The following is a 17,731-nucleotide window of genomic DNA, read 5'->3' as shown; positions in this document are numbered from 1 at the left end:
TAGCTGTGATTCTCACCAGAGGCCCCGAACGCACACACCTCGTTGGAGGTGAGCCCCCGCAGGGCCCCAAGGGAGACTCAACCTTGAAATGCTTCTGAAACAAATCAGCTATCTCCTTAGGCTCGCTAACACCCTCTACACTCACAGGGAGGCCCGCCCTCGGTCTCAATTTATTGGTTTGCTTCCAGAAATTTTTAAATTTTTTATTAGAATGGTGTGTAGCTAAAATGTCCATTTTAATTTGCTCTGCATTGTTCTGACACCATTTTAATTTGTCCTTGAAAGCTTTCCGAGATGCAATCATGTTCATATAGGCAACCCCGGCCCTTGGCTTTCCACACATGACCCAATTTTGAAACCCAAGCCGAGCCTCCGCATGAGCTTGACTTGTTAAAATTGTGCTCGTAGAGCATGATGTTGTTCAGTAGTTGCTTTAGTACAGTCATAGCTGGACTTTATAAATAGCCACGAGTCTTGGCTGAAGAATGGTTAAATGTGTTTCAAGACAAATTTTTCGTTCGCTGCACACTTCCACGTTAGAGCGTATTCACATTGTAAGATCCAAAATCAGATACAGGATAGAAGTAGGTAAAATGTATAATTTCGACATTTGCTTATTCATCTATCTATACATATAATAAAGCTGAAGACGGTCGAAAGTCTGTACATGGAAGATATTTGAAAAAAAGTTGGCTGGGGATACTTAGAATCGATAACAGAACACGTTCCAAAAGTTTTTAGAATTTTTGTCTGTTTGTCTGTTTATCTGTTTATCTGTTTGTCTGTTTATTTGAACGCGCATCACGTGAAAACGGCTGAACGGATTTTGATAAAAACTTTACTAATCTGTCGAGAAAATCCCCGGCCAGGTTATAGGCTATAAAAATTCAACCCTAAAAAGGGGGGGTAGCCACAATACTCGATTGACTTAAGTTTGCCCCTGAATCGTATGGCGCTACTTAGGAAGGAGGGGCAAACTTTTTTCAAATATGTGCTACCACTATTGAGTACCCTGGTAACCTAACAGATGGAGCTGAATTTAATACGTTGTGACATGAATAAGCCACCGAGGAAAGATTTTGCCAAATTAACTCTAAGTTTAGAAGACACGGATATCAACAAAAATAATTGAATAATTATGTTGATTTAATAAATTAATAATATATCGAAAAATGTTCGCGCTCGCTTCGCTCGCGTTTTCAATAACTTTCTAAGATATGGCGACTGCAGCAGCATTACTCTGTTGCAACGTTGCTGCTGCAGCACTGTAAATTTTCGTGATAAAATGATGTGACTGACTTCCATACTAAAAGTAAAAATGTACAACTGTCTAACTGTCTATCAAATTGGGTTTTTATATCGAAAAATTTTCGCGCTCGCTTCGCTCGCGTTTTCTATTGCTTTCTAAGATATGGCGACTGCAGCAGCATTACCCTGTTGCAACGTTACTGCTGTAGCACTGTCAATTTTCGTGATAAAATTATGTGACTGATTTCCATACTAAAATTAAAAATGTACAACTGTCTATCAAATTGCGTTTTTATATCGAAAAATGTTCGCGCTCGCTTCGCACGCGTCTTTAATCACTTTCTAATATATGGCGACTGCAGCAGCATTACTCTGTTGCAACGTTACTGCTGCAGCACTGTCAATTTCCGGATAAAATGATGTGACTGATTTCCATACTAAAAGTAAAAATGTACAACTGTCTATCAAATTGCGTTTTTATATCGAAAAAATTTCGCGCTCGCTTCGCTCGCATTTTCAATAACTTTCTAAGATATGGCGACTGCAGCAGCATTACTCTGTTGCAACGTTATTTCTGTAGCACTGTCAATTTTCGTGATAAAATGATGTGACTGATTTCCATACTAAAAGTAAAAATGTACAACTGTCTATCAAATTGCATTTTTATATCGAAAAATTTTCGCGCTCGCTTCGCTCGCGTTTCAATAACTTTCTAAGATATGGGGACTGCAGCAGCATTACTCTGTTGCAACGTTGCTGCTGCTGCACTGTCAATTTTCGTGATAAAATGATGTGACTGATTTCCATACTAAAAGCAAAAATGTACAACTGTCTATCAAACTGCCTATTTATATCGAAAAAGTTTCGCGCTCGCTTCGCTCGCGCTTTCGATCACTTTCTAAGATATGGCGACTGCAGCAGCATTACTCCGTTGCAACGTTACTGCTGTAGCACTGTCAATTTTCGTGATATAATGATGTGACTGATTTCCATACTAAAAGTAAAAATGTACAACTCTGTCTATCAAATTGCGTTTTTATATCGAAAAATTTTCGCGCTCGCTTCGCTCGCGTTTTCAATCACTTTCAAAGCTATGGCGACTGCAGCAGTATTACTCTGTTGCAACGTTATTGCTGCAGCACTGTCAATTTTCGTGATAAAATGATGTGACTGATTTCCATACTAAAAGTAAAAATGTACAACTGTCTATAAAATTGCGTTTTTATATCGAAAAATTTTCGCGCTCGCTTCGCTCGCGTTTTCAATGACATTCTACGATGTGATAAAGGTGACATTCGGGTGGCGACTGCAGCAGCATTAGGTACTCTGTTGCAACGTTACTGCTGCGGCACTGTCAATTGTCCTGATAAAATGATGTGATTAATTTCCATTCTCAGCTGTAATGCGGCAATGAACGTCACTCAATTTACCAAAAAAATTCAATGTAATCTTGATGACCCTAGGGAGAGAGGGCACCATGGTCTAGAAATGCTTAGGGCATCAAGATATCTTAATCCGGCACTGGTCGTTTGCGGAGTCAAATGATTTGGGACTCGCATTTTATACGCATTACCATGCATTCCCGTAAACAATCGAATAATTCCCGAAAGTCTCGCAACGCATTGAGGTTACAAGGGGCACGTGTCTTCCTCAGGAGTCTGAAGAAGACCACGGTGAGTGGCGGTCTAGCCACAGGCAGGCCGCTTCGCTTTCGCTCGCGCGCGTATACCTTACGGCTTACTGTATCGTCCGATATACACCTACTACCTACTCTGTCGTTTAAATCACGTGTAAAATTTGAATAAGGTCGAAAAAACTATTGACTTTGGAGTGTAGTTTTATTTAGTGGTACCTAATTGTAAAATATTTTATCTGGACTGCAGTCCTCTAGCATATCCATCTGTCAACTTTACCTACTTCAAGTTCCGCCTCCAGGGGAGACGGAGAGAAATTAGGATTAGAAATTAGCCGCTTACTGACACAGACCGAATTCCACGCGGGCGGAGCCGCGGGCACAGCTAGTTTAAGAATAAATACAGGATCCTGCATCCGATGTCGAATCGGACAATGTGAAAACGCTCTTACGGCACTTGTCCCACCGCCGACGATGAGCGATAAGCGAGTAGAACGATAAACTAGAAACGAGTGGGCGAGCGGCGAGAAGCGAGTGTTAGCTCCAATAGTTTTATCGCTCGGCTAGAGGCGAGTGTTCGAGTGCGACGGGCTATTACTCGCGTCACTCGCTCGGGCGGTGCAGCGTAGCCGAACACGCAGACTGATTGGTCTCGCAGCTTGAGTTCTAACTACGAAGCGAGCATCGCCGAGCGAGTACCGCTGAGCTAGTTTTATCTTATCGCGGCGACAAAATACCTAGTAGAGCGAGTGTTCTCGCCGGCAGTGTGAACAGCCAGCGATGAACTATTAATATAGTCTCTTTTACTAATACAGGATCCTAATCTTTTGTTCGTTTCTTGGGCGAGAAAATCGTCGATAGTTAATCGGTTACTAGCTCTTGGTGGGACAAATGCCTAATTCACTTCATAAGTATTAAGATATTACACTTTAAACAACAATAATGAGCAAAAAACTAAAAAATATTCTCGAGACGACATGGTTTCGAAGTTCAACCGGAAATCCAAAATAATGTCTCATTTTCAATGAAATAACGTGATTGACAGAATACTAACACTGTATCTACGTTAATCCACGATTAAACTAGTTAACTGAAACGAACCTCCCTACTCTCAAACGCTTTGAAGCAGCGTAAATATGAACCGAACCAACAAGCATAAAACAAACTCAATCACAAACTTCGATTCAGTTCCCACGGCGGCGCTAGCTGGTTTAATTGGGCGCAGAGGTGAAGTTTTCACCCCTTTCTTACTATGTAGATTGCAAGATACTTTACTAGATGACATTCAAGATAAATTTAACCTTGATTTGAAGTGCTAGAATTGAGATTTGAATGGCACGAATGCAGACTATAAGTAAAATCTTTTTGAATGAATGAAAGCGTTGTTGCGTTTTATTTGTTGATAGTTTGATGTGGTTTGTCTTTTATTTATACTACAGAACCGGACTCACGATCAAAATAGAGCTACATACTTTGACATTAACTCGACTACGCTTTTCTTTTTCCAGTACGGCAGATATAGGCGGAGTAGTTTTTGGCGCTAATGTGAAACACACGACACAAACAAACATACATACACGTACTAGGCGTAATAGTCTTAATTCTTCTCGCAGTCGGGGAAAAATCTCTATAGTGCAATGAAGTGTGCAGTACCCTAATAGATAGAGGTTTATTATTTTTCTTTGTGTCTTCTTAAAATATATAAACTGTATAAATAAAGTTCTTAACAACCACCTTAAACATGTTTTTGGGTCATTTGCATTTTTTTGTACCTTTGTCTAATTCTTTCTTAACATTCTCAGTTTCGTAACGAAAATTAACCATACAAAAATGCAAATTTGTATAGCTAACATTCGTAACGAAACTGAGAAAATTGAGAAAACTTAATCTCATCTTTTCTAAAAATTGCAAATGACCCTTTTACGTCTGGGGCAGATAAAGTTAATATGGAGGAGAAAGGTCAGCTGGGCAATAAACACATACCGACAGACGAATATGCGCATATTAGATATAAACCCCTTTTTATTACCTACTGCTATCTCTGCAAAGAATAAATGCAAAGAAAGACAGATTGGACGAGTTGTGCTTCCTCTGACCACTTACCAAGTTGAAAGTATAAGGTAAAAGGACTAGTGCTCAACATGCTAATGCCCAATAGGCCTTGCTGTCACCTCTATTGACAATGACTTAAGTTTCAAGATGACATGTACTGGGACCGCGTCGAGCACCAGTACGATTACCTTACAGCGCATAACTTCAGTTTTCATGAGCTGGCGTTTGACAATTATTACAGATTATGTTTTACAAATCTAGTTTCTGCCCGCGACATAATCTTTTACAGAAAACCGCAATGAAATCGGTCGATCCGGTTTATTACATATTCTGCAATATTTATTAGTGTACACAAATATTCAAATACACACAGCCAACCAAAATGCATAAGTTACATCAACGGTGACAATCATAACTCTACATTCGCCATCGTCGGGTAATAAAGTAGCCTAGAAATACTCCCACGAAAACAATTTTTTTTAATCCCGTTACATATTTGCCAAAAACAGCAGTGAAGGCAATAAACTGCGGTAGCTTTACGATTGTTCCAAGCAATACACAACTTGTAAGAAATATAAACAGGCATACGAATATTTTATTCGGCGGAACGTTGTAAGTTTTACGAGTCGACGTAAAAGTGATAAACATAAGCTTTCAGTTTTATCGCGTTTGTTTTGTAGCGCTTTCTTTACAAGTGTAATATGGCTTCGACCTATGGAAGACGATCGGTTCAGTGTGATATGTTTTAATGACGTCGTGACACTCGTGCTTTACGGCTATTTGGTTTGGGAAAAATACTCAAAGTAAGTACCTACCTAATATAATCCAGTAACATTGTCGAATTTTGTAACCGGGCTCTTTTGCGTCAAATCCGGTAGTTCTGATTTTTTGCAGACTTATTTATGATGTTGGCCCAATGAATAATACAAGTTTGTGACTTCGAGCGCCGAACGCAACTTTGTCAAATATCGAAAAACCCGCGAAAATTTCGGTTTTCTTTTAGATTTGGGCGATTATAACCCTAAAGGAATGGTTTTTGATAGTGCCTTCTCAGGGCGTTTTTAAAGTAGACTAGATTGGCTACAGTACGGGACTAGAATTTTCTCTGTACATTTAATAGTTTCCGAGATAAAGCCTTTGCCAACATCATAAACAAATCAGAACTACCGGATTTAACGCAAACGCGAAATGTAATTATAAAATTACTGTATTAATATGACTTCAACAAATTATGACACCGTTTCATGGTATTATGATTTATGAAATTGTGATTAATGATAACGTCATGGTTCAATAAAATCGGAACTAAAATTAGACCTATTCCTATCAATTGATTACGGATATAGGTATTAGGTAATCTACAGCCATTGATACTGGTAATCCGTATCTGGTTCTGATTTCATAACCATAACTTTTCAAAAATTTACTTTATTACTTATCAAAAACAACATTTTTTCCTATCCTTAAAAAATATACGAATTATTTCCCTTAGTCAGCAGTTTTTGGTTTTCGTTTGGTAAGCTATGAATAAAAGTTATAATTTACATTGAATGCCAATGAAAACCATATTAAATCGAACAGAAGCCACAAATTTTCGCGGCTACGTTGATGAAAAATGTTTTCCTTTATACATATAAAAGCAACGAACGGAAAATTGGAAATCAGTGAATGACGAGTGTTTGCGTTTGCGTTATGTCTATTTTTGTATGGGATTTTGAACAGCGCGTCAAGCGGGACGTTTTGTAAACTCAAAATCTCATATAAAATGACAAAAACACTTAACGCAAACGCGTACGTCACGCCACGCTATCGAATGAAATGTACACTAGGGGACTAGTTAGGATTGGTACATAAATTGGTACAATAAAATATAGTACATTTTGAAAACGTCATCTCATCTCGCGAAGGTTTATAAGGTTGTTAAGTCCATTTTTTTACTGATTTCATGCGAAATTATGATTTAACGTACTTATTACCTCTATACCCCGGGGAAATTTTTTTCGGGAGATAATTCTTTGAAAATAAATGAATTAAGTACGTAGTGAACTTGTGGAACAATATAGTCCTATATTATATTGAAGTAAGTATAGTTGGGTAGATTAAAGGTTTAAAACTATAAAAAGGTGAAGTCTCTAGCGACTAGGTTGATGAGAAGAAGGGATTATTATTTTACCTAAGTCAGCCAGGTGGCTCTTTTCGGTGTCCCCTTATTCCTCTACTGAGAATGTAGGTTGTGTTGTTGCAATATTTTCATAACCAACAATTTACACAAATTCCATAAATATGTAAATATAGAAATAATATTAAGGAAAACTGCAAAACCGACGCACATATTTCCCGTATATTATTCAAAAACATTGTCGATGTCTCATGTTTTTCCTTATAAAAGAAATATGTGAGTAATGTGTATATTTAAAGACGCACCCCGCGGGCCCAAACGACGATCCTTGAGGTAATCTTCTTTACAAATTGGGCATTCATACCGAGATTCAGGCCCTGATTTCAATTAGGGGTGAAAGTATGCCTAACGAAACATCATTTTGGGTAATCGCGACTTGTTTCCTTAGCAAAGAAGTTGTTAAAGTAAGGTCTGGAATAACATGAATTAGGCTGGCATTGTTTCATGAAAATCAGGGCCATATTGTTAGTCAGCCGGATTCAGATTTAACAACTTGTTACAGTTTTGAATTGGTTTTGACGGGACCTTGCCTATTGGCTATTGGTGGTTGAGGCGCATCTCACACACGACTTTTACTTCATTTCGAATGCACCAATCACCGTGAGCGATCTTCAAGGTCGTATCAAAATAAGATAAAAACCGTATCAAGTGAATTGGGCTCAGTGTCAAATTAAGCGTCAGAGCGGACGTTTTCTTGCGTAATTTTCTTTAGTAGGGTGGAATAAATTAAATGTTTATACATTGAGCCCGCTCTAATTTTCCTATGACTGTAAATGACTGTCTGGGGGACTATTTAAGTCTTTATTTCAATATTCAGATAGAGCAGCAGTGTTAAGGTAACATTCGAATGGCAACTGCAGCTGCATCACGGTTGCGCTGTCGTTATTGCATCCTGTGTATGCAATATTACAAAATAACCAAAGCAGAACTCGTATGTCGCCGTGAAATAAAAGTAACACTAAAAGTAATGTTCTGTTCCAATTCCACGACCAGAAGTGTGGAAGACATTTTGTTTTCCCTTTGAGTCGTTTCCGGGCGGCCATTTTATTGTCTGTGTTATTGGATGTTAGTGTCGAGGTGACTGGGACGCCTTTTTACAAAGACACTATCGTTTTTATGAGCCAACTGGAAGTTGTTCATGTGGGAATATTTCTAGAAATAGGTGGGAATTTCATTCCACTCGAACCTTGAATGGCCCTGGCCCGACAAGTAAAGTTGCTGAAGAATATAGGTAGCTTTATTAGTACGGTACCTGAAATGAGACTACAGTATTGCTGCAACAAATGTCAAAATCAATGTTTCTTTTGGCAACTAAAGTTACTGTACCGCTTGAATTTTTTTAAACTAACCGTGTTAAAATATGAGCTCTCATTTATAAACGGTCAGCTTAATTTGTTTTTATTATAATGGCATCGACTACTCGGCTGTGAAATTGGAGGAAATATTTCTAAGTAACAACCATTTGAAGATTATAACAGTTGCTGCCACAAATGTCAAAAATCCGTTCAGCACCATCGATTTAACATTTGCGGCAGCAATGCAGTCGGCGGTATTGTGGCGCTGCAAGACTGCTGCAGTAATGCTGCCCTCTGCACTATATAATAAACTTTCTGACATTTCCTGTAGCCATGCAGACGACTGTATCACTGCAGCAGTAATGTTGTGCTGCAATACTGCTACAGTAATGCTAACAGTGTAGTCTGCATCTAAACAGGACCTTTAAGGTTACATTGTGACGGCGACTACAGCAGCATTACTGTTGCAAAGTTACTTCTGCAGCGTTCATGCAGTTTTGTCGTTGCACCTTGTCATTATCACATTAAATTCTTGAAGGCATATACCAAAATAACAAAATTTGACCCAATTATAATGCTATAACATCAGTAATTCTCTCCCGCGGCACGTTTCACTCAGCGGAGTAATTAAGTTACCGGCAAGTGAATTAGTCAAGTTAGTGCCCTGGGACTCGCACTCAACTGACACCTAAAGTGCCAAATCACTAAGTACTGTAGAGGTTATGACTTATGATTGTAGTATTTTGATTACTTATTTCGATGATTAAATTCGAACGACGATAATAAACAACAAAAACATAATAATCAAAATATAATTCAATTTGTTCCCAAAGTTCTTTTCAGTTATTATTCTCAGTTGTTCTTTGAACACAATAGACCAGTTAAAGAAATGAAACAGTGGTAATCCACGTACAATAGGCCCCGTCTGGACCGCGCTCGTATTGTGCACAATACACTCTCTGTTTTATGCCGCTATGTGTGTCATGCCACAATAGTTAGTTCATACTAAAGTTTAAATTAAAAAAGTTGCAGAGTTGGAGTTCGCATTTTTAATGGATTATTGGCAATGGGAGTACCTATAGAGCTCTTAATTTTATTGTGAAAATCGTTGTGGGGAAAATATTTTATTAAGTAATAAACGGCTCCGAATTTAAGATCGTTCACCTAACGTGGTTACCGAACCAATGTATGAAGTTGGTAGGCAACCGACACTGTTTTCATGTGGCGAACCTAGTGTTGGTTCATGTTATATTATTATAGTGTTGCTAGAGTGTTGATATAGTTTCTAATAATAATAATTGCACATTTATTTTATTCATGTTGTTATTCTTTCTTTCTTTTATTTGTCCTGATGTTTCACGTCATGTTGTTTTTAAATCCCATTTCCAATCCTATTAACAAATAGGTACAGTTGACGTCAAAAATATGTTTACACGTTTGCAATGCTTATTACTTTGTAATAAGGTGTTTGTAATGTTTGTAATAAGGCGAAAAATACCTATAACGCACAATTTAATTTCAAACTGACCGTAGCATGGTCCTTGGAGCCGGATTTGAATTAAACCCCAAACACCCCGCACCCCACTGGTCGTTGTTTAAACCAGCGGATAGTAAATTTCCAAACAAATGAACGTCACTGTCAATGTTAACCGATATTTCACTTCACGCTGGCGACGATTTTACAAAATTGGATTTTAACGTCACAATAATAAGACTCATATTGTATGTGGAATTAACTGTACGCGAGAACGTAAGTTTATTGAATAGCGAGTGTCAGTTATAGCGAGATAACGCTTAGGTACAGAGCTGTATTATGTGGCAACTGTTGCAGCAAATAGAATTGATGAATTTATTGAATATCAAGGAGGTTTATTTAAAATAGTTGTAGGTACCTATGTACGTTAATTAAGTAGGAAATTGTGCAAGTGCGACATTCTAAGAAACGGCCTTGACCGTTGACGAAATTTGACGTTCTCGTAAAATGATGATTTATGAAAATGACACTGTCTATCTTGTAAGTGACGTTGTAAGAAAGTTACTACTTCTTTTCTTCGTTTAAGTTTCTACTTTGTGATGTACAGTGCCTACCACGCTTTTCTACTTTCACGTACATATAAAAAACTCAATTGACAAACAAATACAGTTAAACTTCTTCATTTTCCCAGAATTTTCGCAAACGTAACAACATGCTCAGAATAAAAACAAAACTTCAACCGAGCCCAAACAATAGTGAAGAAACTAAGCGCAAGTACTCGTTGTGAACAACGAGAACCAACTTTGTAAAAGTATTACATTTCTGGCTATAAAAGTGCTCGCTCGACGACGGCTCCCAACTTATTCGCTACTCGACTATTGAGACTGCCGCATTGTTCATTGTGCAGTTATATCTACTTCTGGCCATATTCGAACTTTAAGATACGTCAAATAATAGATATGGAAACGATATAGATTGGATATGTCAGTGTGAAACAAGTGTCAAAAGTGACGTTTTTGTTTGAAGAAACCTCACTTTTGACACATGTTTGACACTGACATATCCGATCCATATCGTTTCCATATCTATTATTTGACTTATCTTAAAGTTCGAATATGGCTGTGCTTCTTTATCATATAGTAAATAAATATTTACTATAAATATTTCAACACAAAAATACATACTTTGATAATTGGTAGAAATGCATTGGTTTGTTTGACCAAAGTATGAAGTAAAATGCTCTTAATTTGTATTAGGACAAAACCAGCCCTTTTACTCTTCCTTTTAAGTCCTCAATTTCATAGTTTACTGAAACTCCTTTTCAATTAAACATTACCACTATAGCGTTCTGCAGACCATTAAGCTTTTAGCTTCGCAAAATAAACTTAAACACTTGCCAATAAGCAACTAAAATTGGTCTTAGTTACCGCCGATGAAACGTTTAGCGATGGAAAAGACACTTTAACTTTTCCGATGAGCAACTAGAAGTCTAAGTGGTTTTAATTTTCTGCGGCAAATATAATGCTGTAATCACGGCACTCCATTTTGCTCACTAAAGAAAGTACACTGGTGGTTTTATGCATTCTAAAATTAACTTTTTTACGGGTGCAATAAGATTATATTTTAACACGCTCTTAACAGTAACATGCGGCCTTTTGAAAGACAAGTAGGAGTCGTTTTTCTTTCTCGTTGCCTATTAAAAGGTGCCCATCATACTTGCCGCGCTACCACGTTGGAATTTCACTATTAAAATCATGTTTAACACTTTTTTAGACTACCTACTATTTATGCTAAGTGACGTGTAGTCACCCAAACAAAATACAAAAAGCAGTATCACCGTTTTTCATAATTCTCATTAACCATTTTTAGGCGTTATTTATGAATTGTCTAACAAACTTAATAAAACTCGGGGATGAATTTTTACGACAGTCAACAAGATTTGTAGCTCAGTCAGAGGATTGTTTCTCGAGTCCCATATTGAGTTACGGAGGCCAATTCTGTTTTGTGAATTTGATATGGTTTTGATCTTAGTTTAATACGACTTTGAGCCTGAACCAATCAACGTGAGCCTTTTTTTGTGAGGTATTCACGAAATGCAATCAGAAGTTGTCTCTGTCTGTCATACCTCGGGGTTTTGAATGCTAAATTGAGTTGGTGTGTTTAAAATAGTTACGAAACTATGAACTAGAAAATAGATACTAAGCTCCAAATGTGCTTAAAAATGTTAAAATAATTTCCGTTTCTACAGTTTTTACGTATTTTCTGGATAGTGTAAAATATTCTCGCTCCAAAACTCCCGGGGTATGCTCATAAGGCAATCGCGTGAGATTTCTGATGACATGGCATGACTCAAAATAAGATGACAATCATTTCAAATTATTAAAACAGAAGCTACCTCAAGGACGATTATTAATTCTCGCCTCGAATGCTGCGGATTGAATGACAACTTTTTTATTGCTTAGCTTACATATTTGACAAGTTGAAAAGCTTTTTACTGTAAAGTCGTTTTCCATTTCGACTACTGTTTTCTGATTAGCCTTTGGATTTGCAAGTTAATAAACGTTAGAGTAAAACCCACGTAAAAATATTGCTTTTTACTGTTTTTAGTTTTATATCTGGAAATAGAGAAACCAGGTCAGATCGGTATTTGCCCTATGGGTATTATTAGGTACAATAAAATGATGTGGTTAGTTTGAAAACGGCTACTAAAATAGCATAATTATTTTCATTATTTACCTAATTTTTTCATATAATTAAAATAAAAACAACCGCATAAAAATGTATTACCGCTTAAAAACTGAAATTTCAAAGTCGCCCCTGCATTTCAAAACCACCCCGTTTTACAGTACGTAAACTTCTTAATTGTTTGTATTTGCATGTATAACTTATAAAAATATTTAATTTATTCATCAGCATTCGTCGTAAATAATAAAAACTTTATTTTTGCAAAAAGTTAAAGTATATTTATTTGTTGTTTAATAACTTACCTTCGGTATCATTTTGCAACGTAAGTGGAACACCATTAAAATGATGTTCTATTTCTTGCAGAGTTTTTCCTTCTGTTTCTGGCATAAATATATACAAGTATACAAAAGATCCCGCCAGGCACAATGAATAAACAAAAAACGTTCCATATACTTCCATACTCTTGATTAGTGCAGGTGTCACTTTCAATGCTACTAATACTGATAAAGAGAAAAATACTCCCGAAACTACAGTCCCGAAACCTTTATGTTCTAAAGGATATACCTCGCCTAGCAATGCCATAATTATTGGCGCAACACCAAGGCTGATAACGACATGATACGTAAATAATAGTGTTAGCGGCAACCAGATGTTATCTTCAGGAGCTATGCCTTTAGCTTTTAAGTACAAATACACACAAATAGATACTAACAAAACACATGCCAACCCGCCAGCGGTAAATAATATCGTCCGACGGCGATACAATTTCACGATCACACAAGATAATATTCCACAAATACATACAACACCATCCACAGCTAGGACGTAATACAAAGTACTAGTATTATTAGTGGTAAAGGCAGACATGAAACGAACAGCGTAGGCTGAAAATGAATGTCGACCGGAAGATTCTAAAATAACAAAAACAAACAACACGATCAATGAAGGTCTTATAAAATCTTTCTTACTAAGTTTTGACAGGTTTTGTCTAAAGCTGCTTATTTTAGATTTACCTTTAATTTTACTCAATCTCCGATTCCTTTGCGTTTCCATTAAAAGTAACAATTCTTCTTTAGCCCTATAGCTGTCTCCTCTTAACTGTTCAAACGAGGCTTCGCAGGCTTCATATCTTCCTTTATAAGCCAACCATGCCGGACTTTCTGACCAAGTTAATGTGTTTATTAGAGACAACACTGAGGGTATCAGTCCTATGAGGGCGGTCATTCTCCAGTCATAAAATATACCAACGCAATGGACCAAAAATACACCTAACGTGTAACTTGCTGATTTCGCATTGAGGAATACACCTCTATACTCAGGACTCGAGTATTCTCCGATGATGATGGCAGCAACGAATACTGTTGTCCCGAAAGTGAATCCAGACGCCAAGCGGGCTATCACAAGCGCGGTGATGTCCTCAGCAAAGTACAGGATCAGGCACGCGATGAGGTTTGGAAGAACGACAGATATGTGAGCTGATTTCCTTCCAAGTATTTGTAGGGTGGGTGCCACCATCAACCCTGATAGCAGAGAAGATATTGCTATAGCAGATACTGGAATAAAGATAAAATCAATAAGGTAAAAGGCGAATGCCTATTCATTCAAATGAATGAATAGGAAATGTTGAACGACCATTACAAATTGTAAGTTATTTGAAAAACCACGCAGTTATCACAAGGGTTAAGTAGGTAGATATAAACAGTGATTTAGTTCTAAATGAATTAGAATATTACCAATGCAATTATTCCATAGCCTTATGTCCTAGTGTCCAAATTATGATTTTTGAATTATTAAAAAGATTTGACATCAACTCACCCACCCATGACTCTGCTTCTAAGCTCAGCTTTATATCTGATCCAGGCGCCTTTAAATCCCGAAGAAGAATTGTAGTGTAGCCCAGATGATATCCAATAGTTATTAAATTCAAAATAATACCGCACATCGTCCAACACTGAAAGACAAAAGTATTCAAAAAACTTCAATTACCTACATAAAACAGAAAAAGAAATTAACATTTTAAATATTATCTAAATATTATGGAATATGAAAAAACACCCGCAAAGTTAATATAAAAGGAACCGTTAAATAACGTATTGGTTCTTCTTCTTCTTCTTCTTTATTCAGAACAATAATTATTGTGTCGAACATTGAATTGCTTAATACCTATATACATTGTTATCAAAAAATAAAATAAATACTGGAGTATATAAAATTACAGAATTATAATTACAAATGTCAACAGTTATTACAATATTATTAGAATGAAAATTCATAGCACACATCCAAATTAAAAATTAGTCACTTACTAGAAAATAATTACAAATGCCAGACTCCACAGTCAAATGTCATGCAACTTAAAAATAACTAAATAAATCCCTATCACAATAATATAAGACATTAAAAATTTAATGTCAACATTGGAGACAAGTTTCTAAGAGTAAACACTAATATTGCTCGTCCGATACAAAATCTGCTATAGAATAATATGATTTTTTTAAAAGATGCTGTTTGAGTCTTATACTAAACAATTTGCTACTCTTTGGTCCTGATATAATTAGAGCATTTACCTGTTTAAATGCAATTCCCATTTTGAGCACTTTAGCATTCAATTTTGTAACAATATGTTATTATAATTAAATATATAAAGATAAACCTAATAAAGTCAACTAAACGGCTTGCACGACATGAACATAATAATAAATATTTACGTAAAAGTACAATCTTCTCATGTAACTGTGACTAAACTCGTGAGCTATAAATATTTATATTTTATCTTCATGCCATATTAAAGCGTCTAATTTATGTAAATTTTCGCAATGCATTGACAACCGCATTATTCACCCTTAATTTGTCAGTGTCCAAAATGTTGTAAAACTCTTTGAACCTCTTTTTAGCGTTCCGTACCCGTTTTACGGACCCTATTACTCCGTTGTCCGTCCGTCCGTCCGTCTGTCACCACTCACCAGGCTGTATCTCACGAACCGTGATAGCTAGACAGTTGAAATTTTACAGTTGATGTATTTTTGTTGCCACTATAACAAGAAATACTAAAAATAGAATAATATAAAGATTTAAATGGGGCTCCCATCCAACAAACGTGATTTTTGATCGAAGTTAAGCAACGTCGGGCGGGGTCAGTACTTGGATGGGTGACCGTTTTTATAGATAATGATACGGAACCTTAGGAAGGGTTCTTAACAACAAAAAATATACTGTACGAGGCACCTCTGTACTTTTTATAGTTAGATATGGACGTTTGAAGATCGACATTTGTATGGCACTATTTAGCCATTTGTAAGGCGCTTTTGACATGTATAAGGCATTTTTCGACATTGTATAGCAGTATCAACATGTATATGCCACTATTTATTATTTGTGTTGCATTTATAAGACCTTGACGACATTTGTATGGCACCTTCTCGACATCTGTATGATACTATGTCGACATTTGTATGCCGCAATCGACATTTTTACGGTCAAAATAGCCGTATAAATGTCGCCATACAAATGTCGCGACATGTCGCCAATAATATTTTTAGTGATATTTCCTACACAATACAACCTAATCGCTTATTTATTTTACTATATATTTTAACACTATATTTGCAACTATTATTATAAAATAAACATTTTTATTTCAACTGTGTACCAACGTATTAAGCGTCCATACAAATGTCATTGTAGTCGTACCAAAATATATCGAAAGAGATTCTTGCCTGTTTTTAAATAAATTAAACTGTTTCCGCGTCCACACTCGATGTCAATCGATGCCCAACTAACCGCACTATTGCGTCGTAAATTTAATTTAACCGTTATTCAATAGACAAAGAAGATTATAGGGGGTATATTAAGTCATAACAAAACAGGTGCCGCGCGGGACAGCGATAAAAAGGCTTCCCTTGTTTTATTAAATAACGCATTAATTTATCAATATGATTAAATCAATTATCTAGATAATGCTCTTTATAAAAATACAAAGTTGTTATTAATACGTTTCCTACATCCAAAGTTATGATTTTTTTTATTGCGCTATGCCGCCACTGGGACACGCGAAAAAGCGGCAAATTTCGCCGTTTATGGAAGTTCAAATGCGATTTTGTCAGAAACAAATAATATTTTAGGTACAGTTGTGCATGATTTTTAAAGCTTATAATACATTGAATGAAAATAAATACATACCCAGTCTTTTAGTCCTATGGACTTCGAGTTTTAGCCGTGGGACAGCAAAAAATGCCTATTTCAAAATTAATAACCCAGGTATAAATATTTGAATGAGTAACGTTTCAATATACCTAATAATAAACATTATGTGGGTACATAAATAGTGAAATATAAAATATCAATTTGCTATCATCGCTCTAATTGTTTCCGTATAATGGGCAAATTGATCGTCATAGTCGCATGAACGATAGGTAATTAATTATTATGGAATTAATTGCTCATTTCGGTAGTGCGATGTCACCGTTGGAACGTTAATTTAGTCCTCTAGCTAGTGTATTGATCGCCGAATGGCGTCGAAAGTGATAAAGCGTGGTTTTATTATTTCCTGGTTGTCAATTAAATAATTTATACTTTATTTAAATACATAAAAAGTCGCGATACATATATACTGTGAAATAACACAAACGTACACTATTGACAATATTAAAAGAATATTTCTGTCTTAATGTAAATAAAAAAACATTTTATTTGTAATTAAAAATCTATGGAAGAAAAAAAACCGTCCGGTGCGAGTTGGACTCGCCCACGAAGGGTTCCGTACCATTACGCAAAAACGGCTAAATTACCACGTTTGTTTTATGGGAACCCCACTTAAAGAATAAAATATTATTCTATTTTTAGTATTTGTTTTTATAGCGGCAACAGAAATACATCATCTGCGAAAATGTCAACTGTCTAGCTATCACGGTTTATGAGATACAGCCTGGTGACAGACAGACAGACGGACAGTAGTAGGGTCCCGTTTTTACCCTTTGGGTACAGAACCCTAAAAATGGGGATGGGGAACAAGTCGCAGGTATTTTATACATTTAAGAAAATTTTACAAACAATTTTAATTAATAACTTATTTATGTCAATTTTTTAAACATGCAGATACGTCTGCGAGCGATATTCCAAATTTTATATTAAAGGAAAAAATGGAAAAATTACGCCTCCGGCAGGCA

General features: G+C 36.4%; 1 protein-coding gene and 1 long non-coding RNA gene across 4 annotated transcripts in view; both read right to left on the bottom strand.

The window, feature by feature from the left end:
• LOC134792430 (uncharacterized) overlaps positions 1 to 17,731 on the bottom strand; it is a 371,120-nt gene that overhangs the window by 336,062 nt on the left and 17,327 nt on the right. The gene's annotated exons all lie outside the window — the stretch shown is intronic.
• LOC134792547 (facilitated trehalose transporter Tret1-like) lies at positions 12,818 to 15,278 on the bottom strand. 3 transcript variants are annotated; one of them, XM_063763814.1, is made up of 3 exons: positions 15,134 to 15,278; positions 14,382 to 14,517; positions 12,818 to 14,119 (listed from the first exon to the last, which is right to left on the bottom strand). In XM_063763814.1, the coding sequence occupies exons 1-3, from the start codon at positions 15,152 to 15,154 to the stop codon at positions 12,846 to 12,848; spliced, it is 1,431 nt and encodes a 476-aa protein (XP_063619884.1). In that variant the 5' UTR covers positions 15,155 to 15,278; the 3' UTR covers positions 12,818 to 12,845. The 3 variants fall into 3 exon arrangements, with proteins under 3 accessions (XP_063619884.1, XP_063619885.1, XP_063619886.1); XM_063763815.1 differs by having other exon boundaries at positions 12,818 to 14,086; XM_063763816.1 differs by lacking the exon at positions 15,134 to 15,278 and having other exon boundaries at positions 14,386 to 14,489.

Source organism: Cydia splendana, chromosome 7 (assembly GCF_910591565.1).
Source record: "Cydia splendana chromosome 7, ilCydSple1.2, whole genome shotgun sequence".
Classification (NCBI taxonomy): domain Eukaryota; kingdom Metazoa; phylum Arthropoda; class Insecta; order Lepidoptera; family Tortricidae; genus Cydia; species Cydia splendana.
Note: the sequence above shows the minus strand (reverse complement) of the source record. Positions and strands in the feature narration are given on the sequence as shown.

Excerpts from the sequence above, each read along its gene's own strand:
- LOC134792547 (XM_063763814.1), bottom strand. The coding sequence starts at position 15,154 with ATGGGAATTGCATTTAAACAG. Across the intron at positions 14,518-15,133 it reads TGGGAATTGCATTTAAACAG|TGTTGGACGATGTGCGGTAT; the intron begins GTAAATGCTCTA and ends TTTGTCTTTCAG. Across the intron at positions 14,120-14,381 it reads AGAAGCAGAGTCATGGGTGG|TATCTGCTATAGCAATATCT; the intron begins GTGAGTTGATGT and ends TCTTTATTCCAG.